Source organism: Rhodamnia argentea, chromosome 1 (genome assembly GCF_020921035.1).
Source record: "Rhodamnia argentea isolate NSW1041297 chromosome 1, ASM2092103v1, whole genome shotgun sequence".
Taxonomy (NCBI): domain Eukaryota; kingdom Viridiplantae; phylum Streptophyta; class Magnoliopsida; order Myrtales; family Myrtaceae; genus Rhodamnia; species Rhodamnia argentea.
Window position 1 is genome coordinate 31,383,665 of NC_063150.1, and position 23,202 is coordinate 31,406,866.

General features: G+C 39.8%; 1 protein-coding gene across 7 annotated transcripts; it reads left to right on the top strand.

Moving 5' to 3' along the window:
- LOC115743910 (putative uncharacterized protein DDB_G0277003) lies at nt 1-22,865 on the top strand. 7 transcript variants are annotated; one of them, XM_030678908.2, is made up of 11 exons: nt 7-213; nt 347-416; nt 789-917; nt 1,022-1,085; nt 1,172-1,253; nt 1,486-1,570; nt 1,877-1,933; nt 2,263-2,376; nt 2,773-2,843; nt 2,954-3,060; nt 22,276-22,837. In XM_030678908.2, exons 1-11 carry the CDS (start codon nt 131-133, stop codon nt 22,566-22,568), a joined length of 1,155 nt encoding a protein of 384 aa, XP_030534768.1. In that variant the 5' UTR covers nt 7-130; the 3' UTR covers nt 22,569-22,837. The 7 variants fall into 7 exon arrangements, with proteins under 7 accessions (XP_030534771.1, XP_048138755.1, XP_030534770.1 ...); XM_030678909.2 differs by having other exon boundaries at nt 9-213; nt 2,954-3,088; nt 22,319-22,837; XM_030678911.2 differs by lacking the exon at nt 2,263-2,376 and having other exon boundaries at nt 1-213.
- Nucleotides 22,866-23,202: the final 337 nt, after the last annotated feature.

Sequence of the window (23,202 nt, forward strand, 5' to 3'; positions counted from 1 at the left end):
TCCGACCCGAAACCCGAAAACCGATCCAAACCCATCTCCGTTTCTCGTCGGCTCCTTCCTCCTCCTGCTCGTGATTCCTGCTCCGAGGATGTTGCAGAGGAAGAGGTGAGGAGAAATTATCTTGGAACAAATGGAGAAGCAAATTGCGAGTCTCCATTTGGTCTCTGCGTTTCTCGCCATGGAACCCACTGACTGCGTGTTATCCCACGCCAGGTGAAATCTTCTCTGTTTTCCTCTTTGCGCGCGCGCTTCACCGAGCTCAATCTCCTTTTCACCTGCTCTTTAGATTCTCTAGATCCTGTGCGTAATGAATTTGAAGCAATTGTCTGTTCTATTCGAAACCCAGATCACTTGGTGGTGGGTCCGTGACGGTGGATGTTCAGAGGTTCGTGTGGGATCATTGCATCAGTAAAGCTGTAAGTCTTGATTGAGAGCTTTTCCCAAACTAGAGAACCCAAAACAAAAAAGTTAAAAAGACTTCTCAACTGAATTGTCTTTTAAGTTCAGGTCACATGTTGATGTTGGTTTAGGAAATAAGTGAAAAAACAAGAAGTAGTCTTTTGTGTTTCCTCTGTGTGTCATATCTGCTAAAGTGAAACGAAATGATTATATGCTTCTGTGGAAGTTATTGTTCTTGTTACTAGTGTTGGAGTTGTTGCTTAGCTTAGTAATACTAGCTCATGTGTTAGTTCTTGAGTTTCAGGTTCATTGCCATCTGTTTTTGCTGCATTATTTTAGTGAAGGACTATTACTGCAAAATTCTCTGAACAGGGGGCGTGTTGTTGCAGATTGGCAAGTGCCATGCTCCATACTTGAAAAACTTCTTGAAGAAGCTCATATTGGAAATTGAGTCTAACCATGATGATGTGCTAGATGAATTGTATGAACTGTACACCGAGTTCATGATTTCTTTAAAGGTAAAGTTCATTGTCATTAATTTTATTACAGAATATTGTGTCCCATTTCTCCTGGTTTATTTATTAATCCTCAAGCTACCAATGACAAAGTCTGAGTTCATTAGGATGAAAATGCAGTCAAAGGGAATGTGAGGGCTTTGAAATATATCTCTTTTCTTTTCCCAGACGGTAGCTTTCTTTTTTCAGGTTTTTTTTTCACTTTGAGTTATAATTTTTTGTGTGCATAATCTGAATCTTTGGCTTATAATTCCCAGATGCAAGTTGTAAGGATGCAATGGTAAGGAAATTGGTGGTTCCACTGCATTGTTCGCTCAACATGCTTGAAGGAGATACAGGGTATGTATGCAATTGAATCATTTATATTCTTGAAGAACTGAATGCTTGTCCTGGTCATATGCTTGCTTGGTTTTGTTCAATTATATTAGATGCGGATGTATACTTTTTGTTTTTTCAGAGCTCAATTTTTTATTAAATATGGAGACGCTCTTAATCGCGGATGGTTTATTGTCTCATGCATTGTGCGGATTTATGTGCTGACTGAAATTAGCTCAGTCCATTCTCTCATCAGGTGCTCGATCTGGCCAGCCAGTCTATTTTTGTCAGAGTTCATACTTTCCATTCCGGATATGTTCTCCAGCAAAACATGTTTTGAAGTAAGCTGTCCAAAGTGCATCGGAATTTTCAATAAACATTGAGGTGTCATGGGTTCAATTTTCCTGATTTTATCCACGTTAGATTTGGTTCTCTTATAGACATTCCGTTAGAAAAGTTTTGCGAACATTATAGTTTAATTTCTGTGGTGACAATCTGATTCATCAGATCCAGTGGTCTATGGAACACTGCAGAGATAATCACTTGCCCTTCTATTCCCTCCCCCTTTGTCTGATTAGTCCGATATGTTTTAACTGTATAAATGCACTAGGACTGCTTTCAGGTACTGACTAGAGTATTAAACATAGGTTGGCTCAGGTGTTGGCTTAGTTGGTATCTGTCTCTCCCATGTGAAAGCTTCCAAGGTACTGTCCTTGAACTTCAAGCTCCTTTCTGCATAGGTTTTTATCTTTTACTCGATTCTTCATATGTTTATGCATTGTTCTTATTTCATCAATCAGTATATGTGGATATGCTTAGGTTTGCGCTTGCTATGGTTTTGGCAAGCAACTCTTTTGCTGTAATTGGTTCTTGGGATTGCTCTTGTTCCTATGAGCTGGATATCAAAAGCTGATTTGGTTGGGAAAATAGGGATCTGTCCTTCAGCACATACACAAAACTTGGCTGAACACGCTGGACATAGTTTCGTGATGACACATGGGTAGCAGTTTAGGAATTGACCGCATTCATGCAGGCAATATTAAGTGATGGCGACCTATCAACTTTAAGCAACATGAAGCTTAATTTGAAGATGAATCAATTGAGCACGGGAGATGATGAGCCAGAGTTTTCGGAATGTTCAGATTCTGTGAGTGATCATGTCTTTGCCCTTGCACGTTCCAAACTAAGCGCCCACTTTTTCAAGTTTTTAGTTTCATATTTCAGACACGCACCATAGTTTTCCTTCTTAGATACCATAATAGATATTTCTTTCATTGGTATGGTAGACATCGTTATGATAATGCCTTAAGCATAAAAGAGTAGTCCTGCTGCACGACTTCCCCATTAGTTCTTTGGTTACTTCGATAGCAGTGTGGTTTGTCTTTTTCCATTGAACAAATTGATTTTCTCAAGAAAAGCATGACTTTGAATGAGGTCCATCTGAACAATATTCATCCTCTGCGATCATGTGGATCCTGATGCAGTATGACCATGCACAATTGGAGAAATAAGAACTGAAATTGATATCGTTTTCTCGCCCCAGGTAAAATGTTTACACCTGCCTTGGGAATGTGCATCTGAGAGTGAACTTCAGGGATTGGAGCCGGATATAATGTGAGTAGTTTCTCTACCAACATGCTTCTTCTGTTGAGCACTATTGTGAGATGTTCGGTTGTTTTCTCTCTTCATCAATCAGTGAAGACGTGATTTCTCTTTTTCTACAGCTTAGGTGCGGACGTAATATATGACCCGTTGTGCCTGCCACACCTTGTGCGTTTGCTCTCCATTCTTGTGGATAAATCAGAGCCATCTTTGCGATTCCCGAGAGCAGGCTGCGACAGTGCAATTGGCAGCGATAGGTGCAATTCCAAGGATGTTGAGGCAGGTTGCGACATTGCAGGAAATGCCAGTCCCACCAAGCATCCAATCGCCTACATTTCGTCTGTTGTCCGCAGCGCCAGTACTTTCGATCGCTTTCTTGCTTTAGTTGATGAGGCAAACCTTGCCATTGCTGACCTGACCGGAACTCTTCAACCGGCCAGTTTGCTTTCCTACATGCAATCATACGATAGATCGAGCATACGACTGTTCAGGCTCTCAAGCAAATGAGGCTCAATGTTTCTGCCTCGCCCTAGTGCATAGCGCTTCCTGATAGCGATCCCCGTGAGTGGCATATTCAGACATTTCCTTCGATGTTTTCGCTTGGCCTATACGATTTGATATTGTTTGATGTATGGACTGCAAGTATGGTTGTAGTAATTTGAGTTATGAGAGGACATGCTTCATCCACAGTTATAAGCATGATGCTTAACTCCGCAACAGAGAACTTTGTAGGACAATAGCGCAACGAAAGCTTTACCGGGATGGCGGGTTATGATCTCATGTATCTGTAACCGGATGTGCCGACCCATTCTTTTCCTCGGTGTCGTAAATTTCTGAATAGTTGAAGCTTTTTTGTCAAGGGGAGAATCACCAAAAATATTCTAAATCTATTGTTATTGTGTCCTAAATTTTTAATTTGTTAATGTGCCAATTTAGTCCATTTGGCTAGCTAATGTTGACGTGGGCGGTTTTTAGTATTTTTAATATTTATTTATTTGATAATTTTTTGTCTGTCTTTTCTTTTCTTTTCGGTTAGGGCCGACATGAGGACGCTAACTCAATGCGCGAGGGCCGGTGACCTCCTTCGGCTACTGCATGAGGGCCGCAACCATCGCCAGCAGCTAGCGAAGGCAAGCTTGCATGTCTTCACCCAGTGGCCGATGGCCAACAGTCTCCTACCGACCCTAACCAAAGAAAAAAAAGGAAATTTTATTTAAAAATTAATTAAGAAATTCATGAAAATACTAAAAATTGTTCACGTCAATATCGGCTGCACTACCTAAACATCGGTCAACCAAATGAATAGAATTGGCACAATTATATAAAATTTATGATTCAATTGATAAAAAAAAGTTTATGATTAAATTGGTATAATTACAATAGGTTAGAGACTTCCTTTGGTAATTTTTTCCTTTTTTTTATGTATAATTAAGAGTAGGAACCTCACCTTAGTGGTAGATAAACGTCCTGGCAACCTCATAATGACGACACATGGGCTTGAGGAAATTGTCAAAGTTAATATAAAAAATATGTTCTTTTCTTCTTTTAAACCAAAAATCACAGCTAGGTCTTCAAAGATTTTGAGAGTGGTTGGGCTCAGGATGGCAAGGACGTCTAGGATTAAGATTGAAGCCGGTGGACCAAGCAATGGAAATAATGACCGATTAACTTGCTTTAAACTACGTAGGACGTGGTGATGCTAATCTAATTGAAACAAAGGTGATAGAAAGAGAGACCTCATTTCTTTTTTGAATAATTTGTTAAGTCATAATAATCTTGTCGCGCTCGGCAATCTTCGAGATCGTGATTGTGGTACTTTAAAATCCAGGTCGCAGTTGTTCTCACCGAGTGATGTAGCCATATGAATGTTTGACATGGACAAATGATCGACACAAATGCCAGATGCACCTTCTTGTCGTGGGACCATGTTCATTTTAAACGGAATGATGCCTATTTAAACCAAGAAATATCGCATGCCATGCACGTTTACGACGATCACATTGGATTAGTTGCCAATAAACGAAAGAAGTATCACTTCAGAATCGTTGCTCTTAAATATGTGTACGACCTTGTGTCTTTATAAAGAAAGTGCAAATTTGCAATATGTCTACCACCATACATCTTACCGTCAGTACCAATCTCGTCGAATTTTGTCCCCAATTGGAGGGGAAAATTATTTTAAACAGTCATAAACCTGTTGTACGTAGGCCAACCTAATCATACGTTTTTCAACTGTGCTAACATAATTCTAAACCTTTTGACAATTTACCAATTCGGCCTTAAACCTTTCGGTTGTGTCAACTCGGTTCAAAATTTTTTAATGATTTGCCAATTCTACCCTAAACATTCTGATGATTTGACAATACAGTCCTTTCGACTCAATATTCAAATAATAGATTCAGAACAAAATTGATAAATTTTTAAAAGGTTTAGGATTAGACTTGCAGAAGAAGGGAAACAGCGAGAAAAAGCTGGGAGAGAATGATATGAAAAAGTGGTGGGTGTGTGGCCGACATCTCTTGCATGAAGGCTTAAACAAAAGGGTGACAAGGATCGAGACTGATCAAACCCTAATTCTTTTCTTTTCTTTTCTTTTCTTTTTATTTTTTAGCTTGTTTTGAGAATACACAGCTGTGTCTGGGAAGTTTTTTTTTTTTTTTTTCCTTTTTCGATGGTTCATGGAAGGACTTTGCGAAAAATATTGCCCGACCGGAGTCACGAAAATTGTGGAGCGATCCACCTGTAGAAGCATTCGAGAGGAATTCGGATCGCCTAACATTGAGATTTCCGTGAGATTACCCAAATCGGATCGTCAAAATGATCCATTCCACTGGCCGAAAGATGTATCGCGGTAGACGTATTAAATCCTTTCGGGAATTTTGGGGGACTCAAGCTTCCCCCTATCGTGCTCCTAGATTATTCCTTCGAATTTTCCCTTTCACAACCAAATGTTAACTTTAAATCTTCGAGAATTCCTCTTTATGTAATTGAATTTCGATAATACTCATTTATTTATTATTAAAACTCCATAACACCCTTTTATTTATTATTTATTATGATAGAGTAATTAAATATTAAATCGCGCCTTCACCTAAAAACGTAAATTTTTAAAATAGTTACCAGTGATCCCATAAATTTTAACATATTATCTTCTTCTTCTTCTTGGTTGCTAAGGACCACCGATTACTAGAAGTTCATCCAAACTGTACAATCCGGTGGCCAAAAATGACAATCATTTAATTGATTCTGATCGTAGCATGTCTTTCTTTTGGTCATCCAATGATATTGATATGTTCAATTAAATTATCCAATCAATATGTTCTGTAAGGAGTGTCTTTGGACCGAACGTAATCAAATTGAGTCGTGCATGACATACTATAATTGACCATCACACGTGTCTGCACCTGACCCTTTCGCGTGTATATAAAGCCCTAGCCAGATGAAGAAAAAGTCATGTCTTTCAAAAGTCAAAAAGTTCAATGTATAAACCACTGATTACTAGAAGTTCAATGTTTTTTTTTTTTCCTTCTTTCAAATGGATGAGCAACTTGATATTTCTTGGTCGGTTTGGGTCAATGGGAATGTCATACTTTTTGACTCCTGGTGCACCTAAAATCTCTCTTTGTTGATTGTTCTTGAATTGAAAACATATATAATCCAATTTCGATATTTACAATCTCAAGTTTTGTCTAAGCCTATTTCTTGACATTTAAGACTTTTTGGGGGCGAGGGAATTTGCCTCGAGAGTGACATGGCATCGAAAATTAGGTCATAAGATGGAGTAACACGCTCACAATTCCCCTCTAATTCACATCCACAAAATCCATCGTATATTACGTGAGGCCCACCAAACACACTTGGTCATATAGCGCTTAAGTTAACGGTGATTAATGTTTTAGTGACAATTCTAGATTCAAATGTATAATTATGCCGGTTCATGACTCGATTCCATTAACCCCCCTTGCCTAATCAAAATTATTTAAAATCCCTTCTTATAGATTCCTTCTTATATCCATTTTCTTACGTATTCTTATGCCGATTTTTTTTTGTCAAAATTATTATGCCGATTGGGAAGCCCCATTTTGCTTTTTGTTTTTTGGATTTTTCTTTTTTTAATGGAAAAACAGTGGGGGAACCATTTTTGTTCCATGACAAGCCCGTTCGGATCGAAAGAATTCCAAATCCATTTCCCTTAAGATGTATCGATCTCGCATGCCATTATTAGCTACCCATTTCCCTGCCTTGACCTTGAACATACCCATTACCCAACGACCATGACAGGGAGAGAACTGTTGGCCTTTTCTTTTGAATTCATGTTTGTCCGCTTATGATATCTGGGAAGAGAATCATATTTGTTCGTATGTGATGTCCTCACTTATCCCTACCCTACCACTCCCATCAGCCCGCATAAATCTCGTAATTTTTCAAATGAGCACAAAAGAAGGTTCATGAGAAGTGACCCTACCCTTTGAATAGCAAAATAGACAAAATAAGGAAATCAATCGGATACCGGATTTACGTGATTTGATCGTATAGACCTACATCCATGGAAAAAGCAGCAACAAATTCTACTACGGATCAAACGATATAACGGAGATTACAAACCACGCTCGAGTCACTGAAATACTTTCGGTATTTCCTAATATCAATTACATCCAATAACTCACACAGTATTTAACCCTTATGATTTCTCGCGAAATAATCCCTCAATCTTACAAGAAATTGAGCAATATCTTAAACAAGATTTTCTATTGACTACAAATACTCGTGGCTCTTCGCTGGATGCATTGCGCGAAACACAGTTTCGCTTCACGGACGACAAGAAGACCTACGCTTCACACTTTCTTTTTTTCTTCTGTTTTTTCGCCAGACGAAGGACACCACGTGGAGATTTTGGTCAAAGTCTGGGTTCTCAGTAAAATCCAACACCAGATCTATATAGGAATATCAAGGCGCGCATGATAATATTTTTACTTCAAAAATCAATAATTTTTAGCAAGAAGTTGATTTTCTATTTCTACTCAAAAACAAAAGTTGATTTTTCTGCTGCGACTTCATAAGTTGATTTCTAATCGGAGAAATTTGTTTGGTAAAGGTTGAAAATTTTTATTTATGAAATATTATTAACACAAAATCTTCTATGAAAAATTATTATTGACCGCCCAAAGATTTCTATTTTATTTTTATACTTTTTAAATTTCTTTAAAAAATAAATTTTATTATTAAAAAATACTATTTCTTGGAAGCCCAATTTCAACTCCTTGGAAGATTCGATTCACACCCACGATCCCTCTCCGAAAACCCCTCGTCTGCCACTTGTCTCTCTTTTTGCAAAGCCTCAATTCCACAGAATCTGCTTCTGGTGAAAATTGTCGCGCCCCCTTGTGTCTCTACCTCTATAAAGTTGACAGAAACGCCAAAGCGCGTGCGGTCAGTTCCAAACCGTACAAACGGAGCCCACGTCGAAGGGAACGATAAATTTGTTTCCTTTTTGGCTGGGCCACGAGCGAACGGTACGGGAACTGAATCAAGGTCGAAACTTTGCGCGAAGCTTGTTGCTATATATAGAGAGATACGAGGGCGATTCGACGCGGGATTAGGTTTTGATTCGCACGTTGGACGCATTCCATGTTTGGTTATCCGTTTACGAGGACCATGACCAGTTATTGGCATAGAGATCACGTTTGTCGAGGGAAGTTGGGGGAGAGAGATAAAGAAAGTAGACGAGGGAATGAGAGAAAAAATGAGGGATTCACCCGGAAGAAAAATACTATTTCTTGGCAGTCGCGAGCGGCAATGAACTTTCCTGTTTTCTTATTTATTTTCTTTTCTTGGTTGATAAGGCTGCGCATGAAATCACTTCTGATTTCTCATTTCTTTACCAGAAGCCCATCTGGCGGAGAAATGTGTTTGATAAAAACCCGATCGAAGTAGAAATCTGTTTGGTAAAAAAATTGACTTCCGGTAGGATTTTTCACTTACGGTAAGATTTTTTACTTCTGACAAGATTTTCGGTCAATTTTGAGAAGTAAAAAATTTTAACTTTTCAGACCCAGAATCACTTCTTGAACCACACCCGCCTTCGCCGGCCACTGCCCATCCACCGCCGCCGTTCGCTATCGCCCACCGACGTCGCCCGCCACCGCTGCCCGCCCACCACCGCCGCCACCGCCGCCGACCACCACCGCCGACCGCCCATCATCGCCGCAACCTCCACCACCGCCGCCACCGTCGCAACCACCGGCGCCGGCCGCCCACCACCACCCGACCTGCGCCCCGCCGGCCACCGACCACCGCCAATCGCCGACCACCTCTGCCGCCGACCACCGCGACCACCGACCACGGCGGCCGCCGACCATCGCCGCCGATCGCCGCCACCGCCACCAACCATCGCCGCCGTCGACCATCGCCGCCGAAAATTTTGTTAATAATGTTTCAAAAATAGAAATTTTCAATTGTTACCAAATAAATTTTTCTTATTAGAAGTTAATCGGGAGCAGAAGTAGAAAAATCAACTTCTACTTTTGAGGAGAAGTGGAGAAATCAATTTTCGATCGGAAGTTGATTTCTTGGTCAGAAGTGATTTCATGCGCACCCTAACTCTTGCCCATAAATTTGACCTGCGAACAAAATAGGAAATATCCAATTCATAATATTGAGACCTCCACAATTAACAATTAATCTTATGTCGGGTTTTATATAACGGGCTTAAATTTGAGACATATTTTAACTCATGAGCTCATTGAACATTGACATACAAATCAACATCGGAGTTCTCAATGCCCTTTTTCAATTTTTTTTTTAAAAAAAAAGACCCTTTCACTATTGCTCTAGTTCAATGTTGTTCCTCGAGCTTAATTTTGATAACGAATTCGACCCCCAACCTAATTTTCGACCACGATTTGAAGACAAATGTCCCATTTTTCGATCCCAATGCAAATAGCAAAATTTAGATAAAGTGATAGAGATTACACATGGCCAACGTGTCATGATTAGTGAAATTCAGTGAATTTTGGGACTTTAACTCATGTGGCCGGTGGCTAGCCTGCCACTGGCAAAAAGAAAAGGGGAAGAAAATAAATACATTGAAAAAATCTTTTAAAAACTATAAAGAAAATTTTAGAGGTGAGCGGTTCCCGGTCCGGTCCGGTTTCTATAAAAAATCGGAAACCGGACCGGTAGTCTCGGTTCCCAATTTTCTGAACCGCGGACCGGACCGGCCACCCTCGAAACCGAGAACCGGATCGGACCATCGGTTCGGTCCGGTTCCCGGGCGGTTCTAAGGGTTTCCGGTCCGCGGTTCCGAAAAGTGGATACACACTTTGATAGAAGACGCGATCGAGCTTGAGGTCGAGAAAACAAGGGTCGATGTACCACAAATTCGGCGGAGTCAAGACCTCTTCAATTGGTAGCTCTAGATCGAATCTTAAATGACCTAAACCTAAACAAAAAGTAAACGTTAGGTTTGTTTAAAAAAAAAAAAAAATACCCGTCATTTCTAGAGCGCCCCATCATTTCTGAGCCACTCCATTAAAAATTTGACATGTGTCATATGGGTTCACATTTCAGATTTTTCACCGCGTTTTTTTTTTTTTTTTGTGGTCAAATACAGTTCCTTTTTTCCCCTCCTCCTTTCCCCTGCTTTTGCTCTGCCCCTGCTGATGTGGAAATGAAGGAAACTGGTAAAAAAACCAGCAACAGTTTCTTTTGCCTTCCGCAGAGGAACAACAAGCTTGTCGTCTTCTGGCTTACCGTTAAACTGATCTGGAAAAAAAAAAATCTGGTTTTGCCGGCTTTTACAGGTAAGAAAACCGTAGGAAAAATGTTAAGACAAGGTGGATTGGATTATCATTGGCTCTTTGACTCTTCCCCTACTTTCACTCGTTGACTGAGATGAGAAGACATAAGTTGGAGCAAGATGGGAAAAGGACAAAAGAGGAACAAAGTTTGGACCCACCAGATTTCACCGCCATCGCCCACTCTTTCCCCTAGTTCATTCTCACTCACTTTTTCCTTTCTTCTTGCCTCTCTCTTCACTATAAGCCATCTCTCTCACACCCGCGCACTTGAAGCACTGTCATAGCGTAACCTCATCGTCATCGGCCAATCTTCCCCACTTCATCCTCTCTCACTTCTTCCTTTATCTTCTTCCTCTCTTCCAAAGACCGTATTCATCATCCCTGTCATCGGCCTTTTTGGCTGCGCAGGTGACCATTTTAGCTTCCCCAACCTGAGTTCTCTTGTTCTTCTCTTCACTGCAATAATTATCTTCAGTTCTTGGAGTTTTGGGCAGGTAAATCCGCTCGAGCACAAGTCCATTAGAGTGCAAAAGGGCCACAAGACAAAATGGTTATGGAGATCATCAACCAGGTATTGACTACATTGATGCAGTTGATGTGGAAAGTGGTGCGACCTGAGGATCTCAAACCTGGGGATCACGTTTACAGATACGGGTTGTATGGATTATACAGCCATCATGGTGAGTACTCCTCATCTTCCTGATCTTAGTCCTTTTTTTGTTTATCCTCCCCCTTTTTCTAGCCAATCTTTTTGCTCTTTAGCCGATCATTTTACACTCATTAAATCCATTCCTTCTGAGGGTTAAGTGAAGTACACTGGTTAATATCTGCGCTTGTGGGTTGTGGAGTTCGCTTTCTCGTACCATTTCTCCCAAGCAAAACTCAAACGCGGGTCGAGCCGCACCTCCACCTGGTTTACCTTTGGCTCTGGAGGCTCCATGAGTGTTGAGTTTTAGTCCATCCCCACCGTTCTGGTTTTTTCATATCGGATTTCTGTTTTCCGAGAAAAGGCGTGAAAAGTTTCTAATAACAATTGAATTCTGATTTCTCCCGATTGCTCGATCTCATGATGGATGGCTTGTGAGTCCACTTTCTCGTACTACCTCTTCCAAGCCAAACTTAAACACTTGCCCTCAGCCCAGAATGAATGTTAAAAATCAATTCCCACTCTCGGAGAAAAGAAGGCAAGAGAAGGTTCTAACAACACGATGGAAACCCTAGATTCTTGGTGAGAGAGAGAGAGAGAGAGAGAGAGAGAGAGAGAATTTGACGCAGATTCCCGCTGGACACCCACCAACCAATCAAACCCTAAAAAGGTTGGACCAAAAAAAAATCAAACCCTAAAAAGGAGTCCTTTTCAGCTCCGACATATCCGATTAAGAACGAGAGATCCGAACTAGTCAAAGAGATTAAGGCAAGGCAGCAAGCAGCTCAACAACTCTAAAGTCCATCAGGGGTTATATATTTATATGGGGAAAATGGTTTTCAGATGCTGTCCTCGCTTTTTGTGCGTGGAAATTTCGTGCATTTTCTTGGGTAGAATGCTTGGAGTGAGAATTCTAGGGCTGAGCTGCAGCTCCAGCACATTTAATTTCTCTTTAGGTCAAAAATCCGCCTACACGTCCTCCAGATTTTTTTCTGTTTCAATTTGGACTAAACTTGATTCTTTACTGGTTTGCAATCATGTACGTATGATGACAGGAATTTACGTCGGGGACAGCTACGTGATTCATTTCACCCGAACACAAAACGAAAAAACCATATTCCCATCATTGTCCAAGACTAGTGACAGGCAACAACTTTCGCCCCCTTGCCCAAAATGTGGATACAAGGAGAGCATCAACCGTGGCGTCGTCAAAACTTGTCTCGATTGCTTCCTGCAGGACGGCAAAAGGCTCCGTTCCCTCCACCAGTATGAATATGGGTGGCCGCTGCTAGGGTTTAAGCTGGCAAGGCCGGGAACTTGCACCAGGTTAACCGACACCAAATTGCCCCATCAAGTCGTCGATAGGGCCGAGAAGCTTTACGAGGACAAAGCTTTTGGCGACTACAGCCTCGTCAACAACAACTGCGAGCATTTTGCCACATATTGCCGGACCGACAATCGTGTGAGCGAACAGGCAGCACTTGCGAGTGGTTGTGGGTGGAAGATTAAGGAAGCCAAAGAATGGACCACGAAGTTGCTGCGGAGAAACTGAACTCGAGTGATCCAACCTTCCTCCAATCTTGTATTCCTCTGTCTGTTTGTCTTTTATAGAAAAGAAAAGTGTGCCCTACTTAGCTTATTCTTGTATGGACATTTTTATGTGGAGATACATGTACAACTACATATGGTCATTATGTTTTCTTTGGTCAGTATATGGTCATTATGTTTTTTTTGTTGTTGTCAGAATATGGTCATTATGTTTTTATTTTTGGTCGAAATATGGTGGTTATGTTCTTTTTTTATGATCGAATAGTCATTACGTTGAATGTCTGCAATTGCGGTCAATTATATTAGGATAGGCTAAACGGTCATAGTCAAATATGCGGGAAGAAAGGCAATTAGTTGATGCTGATAGTTCCGGGGGAGGGGGGGGAGGGGAAGGAATTGGAAATGTTTAGGAAGGACCACAAGAAATTGATCAAATCAATCACCAACGAGGTGCAGTTTGTTGTTTTGGCTAAACCTAACACATTTATCTGTTTGTCTTTTATAGAAAAGAAAAGTGTGCCCTACTTAGCTTATTCTTGTATGGACATGTTTATGTGGAGATACATGTATAACTATATATGGTCATTATGTTTTTTTTTTTTTTGTCAGAATATGGTCATTATGCTTTTATTTTTGGTTGAAATATGGTCATTAAGTGTTTTTTTTTTTGTCAAAATATGGTCTTTATGTTTTTTTTTTTGGTCGAAATGGTCATTATGTTGAATGTCCGAAATTGTGATCAATTATATTTGGATAGGCTGAACGGTCATAGTCAAATATGGGGGAAGAAAGGCAATTAGCTGATGCCGATAGGATCTCACAATGTGATATTTGGGGGGGGGGAGGAATGTTTAGGAACGACCACATGAAATTGATCAAATCAATCACCAATGAGGTACGGTTTGTTGTTTTGACTAGACCTAACACCTAGAGAAGGTGAATAGGTTTTTATAACTTAACTCAAATAAATAATGTGGAATTAAAATAATCAAATTTAATAGGACAAATATAATAAGCAGAATCATGCATTGCTTCTACTAAACAGTAAATATAGGCAAGTAGAGAGTAGAAGACAATGCATAAGAGATTATAGTGGTTCGACTTATGATAAGCCTACATGTGCTCTCCCACACTTACAGCCAACTAGCTGGATTCCACTAAGTAATCAAATGAGAGATTACAGAAAGATGTAAATGCTTGACCACAAGCACTTCCAACAGAAGCAACCAATACCTCTATTAAAGCTTTCCACTATACACCTTGGACTTTGTGTTACACCTCTCACAAGATTTCAAGTAAACGCTCAAGTAGACAATTAATCAAATAAAGTTCTCTTGGTATAAAGATGATGAATTCTTGATCTGTCTCCCTGATCTTCGAACTTGGTGCTCTTTATACTCCTCATCTTCCACACTTCTCATTGGATAGAACCACTCCGAGGATCAATCTACAAACATTAGCCGTTGGTTGATTGATGAATAAAGATCACGAGTCGTTGAAGTGAGAACGATCGGAATTTTGAGATAATTTGTTCGCCAATACAAACAAATCCTAGAATCCTTAAACTAAGCATCTAATAAAGATAATTATCCAACGGGTAATTGCCGATCAATCAAGACTCCTTGAATGGAAAGTATCTAGAATATATTTTAGATTGATTAGTTAATCAATTTAACTTATGAACGCAATCCTAACCAGATAATTGACCGTTAGTGGGAAGATTTAATATGGTAAAATAAATAAGAGAATAAGATTTGATTAAGCAATGAGGATAAATCAAAGATCAAAATATATCCTGTCATGATTCTCGTATCGATCTGTCTCTGCCACAAATCCTATTTCTATCAAAATAAAAGCATTAAGCATATTAAGTACAAAAGGCATAGAGATATATTCGTAGTGAATCCTTAAAGTATAAGTCAAAGTCTTTTTAACAAAGTATAGTAGTTTTGTTTACTTCAAAATCAAACATAATTTCCTAACAATCCCCTCTTATTTTTATGGAGACAAAATCTTTCAAGCGTTCTAAGTTTTGAAAAGATTTTGATAAAATGATACTTGCATAAGAGAGTTATTTTCAGTTTAGATAAAAAAAAAAAATGCAAGTCTGTTATTTTCAGCAAAAATAGCAGACTTCTTCGCCTTCTTTCCCTTCTTCTTTTGACGAGAATAAGCAAAACCTTCCTCTTAGGCTTGCTCTTTCTGTTGGTGAGAGTAGCAACAATAATTTCTTTTGCTCTTTCATCAAGATTGCATCCAATCTCAATGAAGTTCCCATCTTTGTCCATCCATCCATCTAGAGTCATAGTGAAATGCATCTTAACAAAGTGTCTGAATCAACAGTCATACCCAGTAGTATCTCCTGCTTCATTCGTGGGGGTGGCTTCACTTCCAATGCTCGAAAGATTTTTGTGATTGGTGCACCATACGTCACCTGCCTTCTTTGTTATTGTCCTATACATATGAAAAATGATTATGTGTGCGAGAGACAAGGACAATCCTCTCACAATTGCAGCAATCATCGGTGCCTCATAGCGCGAGACATCCGTAATATATGAAGCCTCGGGTCTTATGCAGCTAATAAGAATCTTTTGTACAATCCTATAAAGCAGAGGCGTAGATGTATACTTGATGTATGTTCCAGTGGTTCTAGTGAACTTATCATCTTCTATGATCATTTGTAAGCCGCTTCTAGCTTTACATCAATTTTCACAAAACTCGATGCTTTCACTCCTACAAGAGACGGCAATAGATCGGATGTGACCACATACCAAAAATCACCAACAGTGAAAGTCATTCTATTGGGGTCATTCGAAAAGTGAAGATTTGAATAAAATAAGGCCACAAACTCGGGATATATTGTTTCTGACCCCGTGCAGAAGTTAATCAAATCCATCTTCTCAAACATTTCTGTTATTGCAATCCCATGATCACTAAGATATTCAAAATCAACAGTCTTGTGTGGCATGACTTTTCTTTCCAAGAAACCATTAAACGAGTCCATATAGTCTTGACTCTTAAAGATCTTTGGTCTAAACTTAGTGTCTTTTGCAAATCCACCAAAGTGTCGAAAGATTTCGAACACTTGATCATCGTCATCGCTTATCTTTACTCGTGAATCTGTTTCCTCCGCAATTTCTTCCCCGAACTTAGAATTGCTAGAGTTTTCTTCTAACTCTTTTGAGAATTCGACAACTTTCTATTTTCCTTAAGGAGTGACAATACTCTTTTCCATTAACCCGGAGGAACCAGCCAACAATTTCAATTTCTAAACCTCACCATCTACATCATACTCAAAATCGAACCCAAAGTTCTTCACAAACAACTGAATATCACAATCATTTAACCCCAATTCACACATAAGAGCTATCGATTTCTTAATTCCATTTAGTGCGTCTAAAGAAACATGAGTAGTGCTTTGCGAACCCGATCCTAAATGAGACTCGGGTGTTTAAAAGACCTAGGTTAGTGATTCCTTTGGAGGCCAAATCGCTAAACCACTCGAACCAAGGTCCTCCAAAGAATCGGACAAGCTTTCGCTTTCCTCATCCGCAAGATTTATCCCTAACAAGCTTTTGCTGCTTCCCTAAACCTATTGTAGTTTTGCCAATTTAGTCCTAAATATTTTAATTTTGCCAATTGAATCCTAAATTATTTTCTATTTTGCCAGTTCGATTCGTTTGACCAATTTTGATTGGAAATTGCTCACTCGTACGCCGACCGTCCTACATGGTACTTGCTATTTCGATATGAACAAAATTGGTGTTTGAGGACTAAAATTGATCCGGAATTCCCTCCAACTACAGAAGCTTTTGCAGGCATGCATAGGAACGGAGCAATGTGCTGAGAGGAGAAGCAAAAGGAAGATTACCCGGAGGAAGACCCCGAGCAGAGATCAAGCGATACCACAAATTCAGTTGATGTCTCCATCGAATGATTCCACGCCTAAATATGACTTCTGATCCCGCAAAAAAACAACCTCAAATTGTTGACTCCGAAGTCAAAGTCCTTGATTAAATAATGCTTTTATTTTTTAGGTTTCACAGAGTGAGCATGGTTTAAGGGTAGAACTGGGAACCGGAGATCGATCTGTTAAACAGCCGTCTGGTTTGAGGTTTCAAGACATGCGTGATAGGTTTCAGGTCACAAAAATTGGAGAACCAATTCCGACGGTAGGTTTCACACTTTAGTTCTACTTGGAATCTAGAACATTTTTTTAAAACTAATTGTCTTCATGCGATCCGTGTCCAATGATAAGTGTATAATCTGAAATCACCAGTCTAAGCTTCCATTCTCGACAATATCCAGTTGTGATCAATGGGTTGTAATAGTAAGTGATGATTATTAGAGGTGGTAATTCACTGCAATCGTTCAAATTAAAAATATAGGTTGAGCCTAAGTAAACCTTAAAACCTGTAACAATCTAGATTTCGGGATCTAAAGTTATGTATGGTGGGTTTCGGGTTCTAGAAATTGGATAAGCGATTTCAATGGATAGATTTCAAATTCTACTTGAAATTTGAATCGACTTTAGAGCTGCTCACCCCAAGAATTTTTCTTAAGAAATAAAGAAAATGAGTCTCTCTGCGAATGAATGTGCATCCCGAACGAATCAAAAATTGCACCAGCCGCAACTCGGTTGTCTTGAATAATATCAGCACTTCTTTCACATAATATAAATGGTCAGCGCAGGGTCTGACCAAAAAAAAAAAAAAAAAACACCGGGGCCAATACTTACTGTTTTTCGCGAATTGCTTTCCTCTCTTCTTTCAAGAATTGCCTTACTATCAACATCGCCTAATTTTAACACATGAAAACAGACATGATAACACAAAAAAATTCAAACGATCGGATGATGTTACCATTCACTAATTTCACTATTTCAAGGACATGCTTCCATTTTGTCTAGCCACATGTCCTCCCGAATGGAGTGTTTACTTTTTTATTTCAAAAGGAAAAAGATGATTTTTACGAATCACATTTTTAAGGGGAAATTTTGAATAAGGGCACGAAATAGACCTTATTTCAAATAAGAGCATGATATGCCCTTTTTATTTCAAAGAATGGCTTGACCAAGGACAATTTCGTAATTTCCTCTTATTTTGATTTTTTTTTCTTTTTCTTAAAATTTTCTTTTCTGTTTTCTTATTTCTTTTGTTTTGGAGGGGACCCTCTACCGGGCCTTTGTTGGTCGACGGCGAGGCGACCCTCACCCGAACCGGGTGAGGGCTAACCTCGCTTGTGGCCAACGAGGGTAGCCCTCGCCCCGGTGAGGCCTCCCTCGTGGCCATCAATGGCGGCCTAGCCTCGACGGTCACAGGCGAGGCTGCCATCGCAACCCGGCTTGTGGCGCAAAGGAGATGACGAAGGACCGGCAAGGGAGAGAGAAAGGATGTAGGAATCGCGAGTGAAGGCTTCCATGGCTCGGTCAAGAAAATGCAGCGCAATACGATCCTTCAACGCCATTATTTTGTGCGATTCTGTCTGCGGCTTCAATTCTTCTTTGTTTTTGGGTTTTTAAGTATCGCCCGTGTAGAACTCTCACCAGTTCTACGCATTTTGCTGCCTGCGGTTTTAGGACTTAGAGGTTTATGGGTTTTAGGTGTATGTGGCTTCGATTCTTCTAGGCCGCCCTCTCCGGCAACCAACGAGGGCGGCAACCCTTGCTAGCCGAAACAAAAGCGAAAAAAAGAAGTAGAAAAAAGAAAATAAAATTTTAAGAAAAAGGAAAAAGATAAAAAAGAAGAAGATGATGAAATGATGAAAATGCATTTGGTTAGACCCTTCTTTGAAACAAAAAGGGTACTTCGGACTTTTGTTTGAAACAATATCCAATTCAAGCCTTTATTTGAAAAAATGAAAGCGTTTCGGATCTTTATTTGGAATTTTTCCCCTTTTCAATAACCAAGTAAAGATGTACCCTTTTTTTTTCCTCAAGTTTATTCATTACATTTGCCGTATAAAAATCAACATAATTTACGCATGTATAAATTTTAATCTCATTTTTTTTTGTGTCGCATAAAGTCAATTATATAATTACCGAATGTTCTCCGGAAATAAAATCAATTAATGAGTACATTAAATATTTTTATGAGGTTACAAAAGTTATTAAATAAAGTAGTTTCATACTTTTCTCGTAATTCCATGCTTTGGAAAATGATATTATTCATGCAATTCATTTGTCAAGTATAGTATCGTAAATCTAAATTTGCTTTAAGCATATTATTGAAATACTCTAGGTCTTCTAAGAAGTGATAAGTTTAGTTGTATGGTTTTAGAGATTTAAAGATGGAAACAAAAGAAGTTTTATTCTTTCCATGGAAGTTTTTATCTGTTTTTACGAGTTTCGGATGAATTTCATGCCTAAATAATCCGATTTGAGATTTCACATTCGATCCGACCCGAAACCCGAAAACCGATCCAAACCCATCTCCGCTTCTCATCGGCTCCTTCCTCCTCCTGCTCGTGATTCCTGCCCTGAGGATGTTGCAGAGAAAGAGGTGAGGAGAAATATCTTGGAACAAATGGAGAAGCAAACTGCGAGCCTCCATTTGGTCTCCGCGTTTCTCGCCATGGAACCCACTGACTGCGTGTTATCCCACGCGAGGTGAAATCTTCTCTGTTTTCCTCTCTGCGCGCGCTTCACCGAGTTCAATTTCCTTTTCACCTGCTCTTTAGATTCTCTAGATCCTGCGTGTATTGAATTTGAAGCAATTGTCTCTTCTATTCGAAACCCAGATCACTTGGTGGAGGGTCCGTGACGGTGGATGTTCAGAGGTTCGTGTGGGATCATTGCATCAGTAAAGCTGTAAGTCTTGATTGAGAGCTTTTCCCAAACTAGAGAACCCAAAACAAAAAAGATAAAAAGATGTCGCAACTGAAGTGTCTTTTAAGTTCAGGTCACATGTTGATGTTGGTTTAGGAAATAAGTGAAAAAACAAGAAGTAATCTTTTGTGTTTCCTCTGTGTGTCATATCTGCTAAAGTGAAACGAAATGATTATATGCTTCTGTGGAAGTTATTGTTCTTGTTACTAGTGTTGGAGTTGTTGCTTAGCTTAGTAATACTAGCTCATGTGTTAGTTCTTGAGTATCAGGTTCATTGCCATCAGTTTTTGCTGCATTATTTTAGTGAAGGACTGTTACTACAGAATTCTCTGAACAGGGGGTGTGTTGTTGCAGATTGGCAAGTGCCACGCTCCGTACTTGAAACACTTCTTGAAGAAGCTCATATTGGAAATTGAGGCTAACCGTGATGACGTGCTAGATGAATTGTATGAACTGTACACCGAGTTCATGACTTCTTTAAAGGTAAAGCTCGTTGTTGTTAATTTTCTTACAGAATAATGTGTCCCATTTCTCCTGGTTTATTTATTAATTCTCAGGCTACCAATGACAAAGTCTTTTTGTCATTAGGATGAAAATGCAGTCAAAGGGAATGTGAGGGCTTTGAAATATATCTCTTTTATTTTCCCAGATGGTAACTATCTTTTTTTCAGGTTTTTTTTTTAATTGAGTTATAATTTTTGTATCCATAATCTGAATCTTCGGTTTGCGATTTCCTAGATGCAAGTTGTAAGGATGCAATGGTAAGGAAATTGGTGGTTCCACTGCATTGTTCGCTCAACATGCTTGAAGGAGATACGGGGTGTGTATGCGATTGAATCATGTATATATTTTTAAAACTGAATGCTTACCCTGGGTCATATGCTTGCTTGGTTTCATACAAGTAGATTAGATGTGGATGTATACTTTTTGTTTTTTCAGAGCACAATTTTATATTAGGTGTGGAGACGCTCTTAATCACAGATGGTTTATTGTCTCATGCATTGTGTGGATTTATGTGCCGACTGAAATTATCTTTCAGTCCATTCTCTCATCAGGTGCTCGATCTGGCCAGCCAGTCTATTTTTGTCAGAGTTCATACTTTCCTTTCCGGATATGTTCTCCGGCAAAACATGTTTTGAAGTAAGCTGTCCAAAGTGCATCAGAAGTTTCAAATAAACATTGAGGCGTCATGGGTTCAATTTTCCTGATTTATTATCCACGTTAGATTTGGTCCTCTTATAGACATTCCGTTAGAAAAGTTTTGCGAACATTATAGTTTAATTTCTGTAGTAACAATCTGATTCATCAGATCCAGTAGTCGATTCCGCAGAGATAATCACTTGGCCTTCTATTCTTTTCCCCCTTTGTGCGATTAGTTCAATCTGTTTTAACTTTATATATCATGCACTAGAACTGATTTCAGGTATTGACTAGAATATTGGACATAGGTTGGCTCAGGTGTTGGCTTAGTTGGTATCTGTCTCTCGCATGTGAAAGCTTCCAAGGTACTGTCCATCAGCTTCAAGCTCCTTTCTGCTTTTTTCCTTTTACTCGAACCTTCATATGTTTATGCATTGTTCTTATTCATCAATCAGTATATGTGGATATGCTAGGGTTGTGCACGCTATGGTTTTGGCAAGCAACTCTTGTGCTGTAATTGGTTCTTGGGATTGTTCTTGTTCCTATGAGCTGAATGTCACAAGCTGATTTGGTTGTGAAACTAGCGATCTGTCCTTCAGCACATATACAAACTTGGCTGAATACGTTGGACATAGTTTCATGATGATACATGGGTAGCAGTTTAGAAATTGACCACATTCATGCAGGTAATATTAAGTGATGGCGACCTATCAACTTTAAGCAACATGAAGCTTAATTTGAAGATGAATCAATTGAGCACCAGTGATGATGAGCCAGAGTCTTCGCAATGTCCAGATTCTGTGAGTGATCATGTCATTGTCCTTGCACGTTCCAATCTAAGCGCCCATTTTTTCAAGTTTTTAGTTTCATATTTCACACACATGCACCATAGTTTTCCTTCTTAGATCCAAATGATAGATACTTCTTTCATTGGTATGGTAGACATCGTTATGATAATGCCTTTAGCATGATAGAGTAGTCCTGCTGCACGACTTCCCCATTAGTTCTTCGGTTACTTCAATAGCAGCGTGGTTTGACTTTTTCCATTGAACAAATTGATTTGCTCAAGAAAAGCATGACTTTGAATGAGGTCCATCCGAACAATATTCATCCTCTGCAATCATGTGGATCCTGATGCAGTTTGAACCTGCACAAATTGGAGGAATAAGAACTGAAATTGATATCGTTTCCTCACACCAGGTAAAATGTTTACACCTGCCTTGGGAATGTGCATCTGAGATTGAACTTCAGGGATCGGAGCCAGATATAATGTGAGTAGTTTCTCTACCAACACGCCTCTTCTGTTGGGCATTAATGTGAGATATTCGGGTGCTTTCTCTCTTCATCAATCAGTGAAGACGTGATTTCTCTTTTTCTACAGCTTAGGTGCAGACGTGATATACGACCCGTTGTGCCTGCCGCACCTTGTGCATTTGCTCTCCATTCTTGTGGATAAATCAAAGTCATCGCAATTCCCGAGAGCAGGTTGTGACAGTGCAATTGGCAACTCACATGATTACAGCAATAGGTGCAATTCCCAGGATGTCGAGGCAGCTCGCGACCGTGCAGGAAATGCCAGCCCCACCAAGCATCCAATCGCTTACATTTCGTCTGTCATCCGCAATGCCAATACTTTCGATCGTTTTCTCGCTTTAGTTGACAAGGCAAATCTCACTGTTGCTGACCTGACTGGAACCTTTCAACCTGCCAGTTTACTTCCTTACATGCAATCATACGATAGATCGAGCATACGACTGTTCAGGCTCTCGAGTAAATGAGGCTCGATGTTTCTACCTCACCCTAGTGCGAAGAGCTTGTGCCCCGCTTTCCAGTTAGCACATTCATGCAGGCACGGACTGCACATTGTCCTGATAGTGATCCAGGTCAGGGGCATATTCTCGGACATTGCCCCCTGATATTTTTGCTTGGCCTATGTGATTTGTTTGATGTATGGCAGAGAGCATTGTTGTTGTAATTTGAGCTATGAGAGAAATGCTTCATCCACAATTGTAGGACGATAACGCAACGAAACCTTTTCCAGGATGACGGGTTATGATCTCGTATATCTTTCATCGAATGTGGCGACCCATGTATTTTTTTTTTTTTTCTGAGTGTTGAAATTTCTGAATAGTCGAAGCTCTTTTTGATGTCCAAGTGAGCGGCTAACGATGGCCAAGTACCTTCCTTGGCATTCTGGGTAACATGATTGGAGATTGAACATCCAGTGTTCTATCGATTTCAACCTCTGGACGGCTAACTCTTACATTCTGGCCGGCCATTGTCCGGGAAAGAACTTTCACCTACGTCGCGACCTTTTGCGATTTCTTGTTTCCAGAAAAGCAAGAGAAGCACAGAGGTATATGAACAAAAAAAATACAAAGACAAAATCACTTAAAACGATTGCGCATCGAG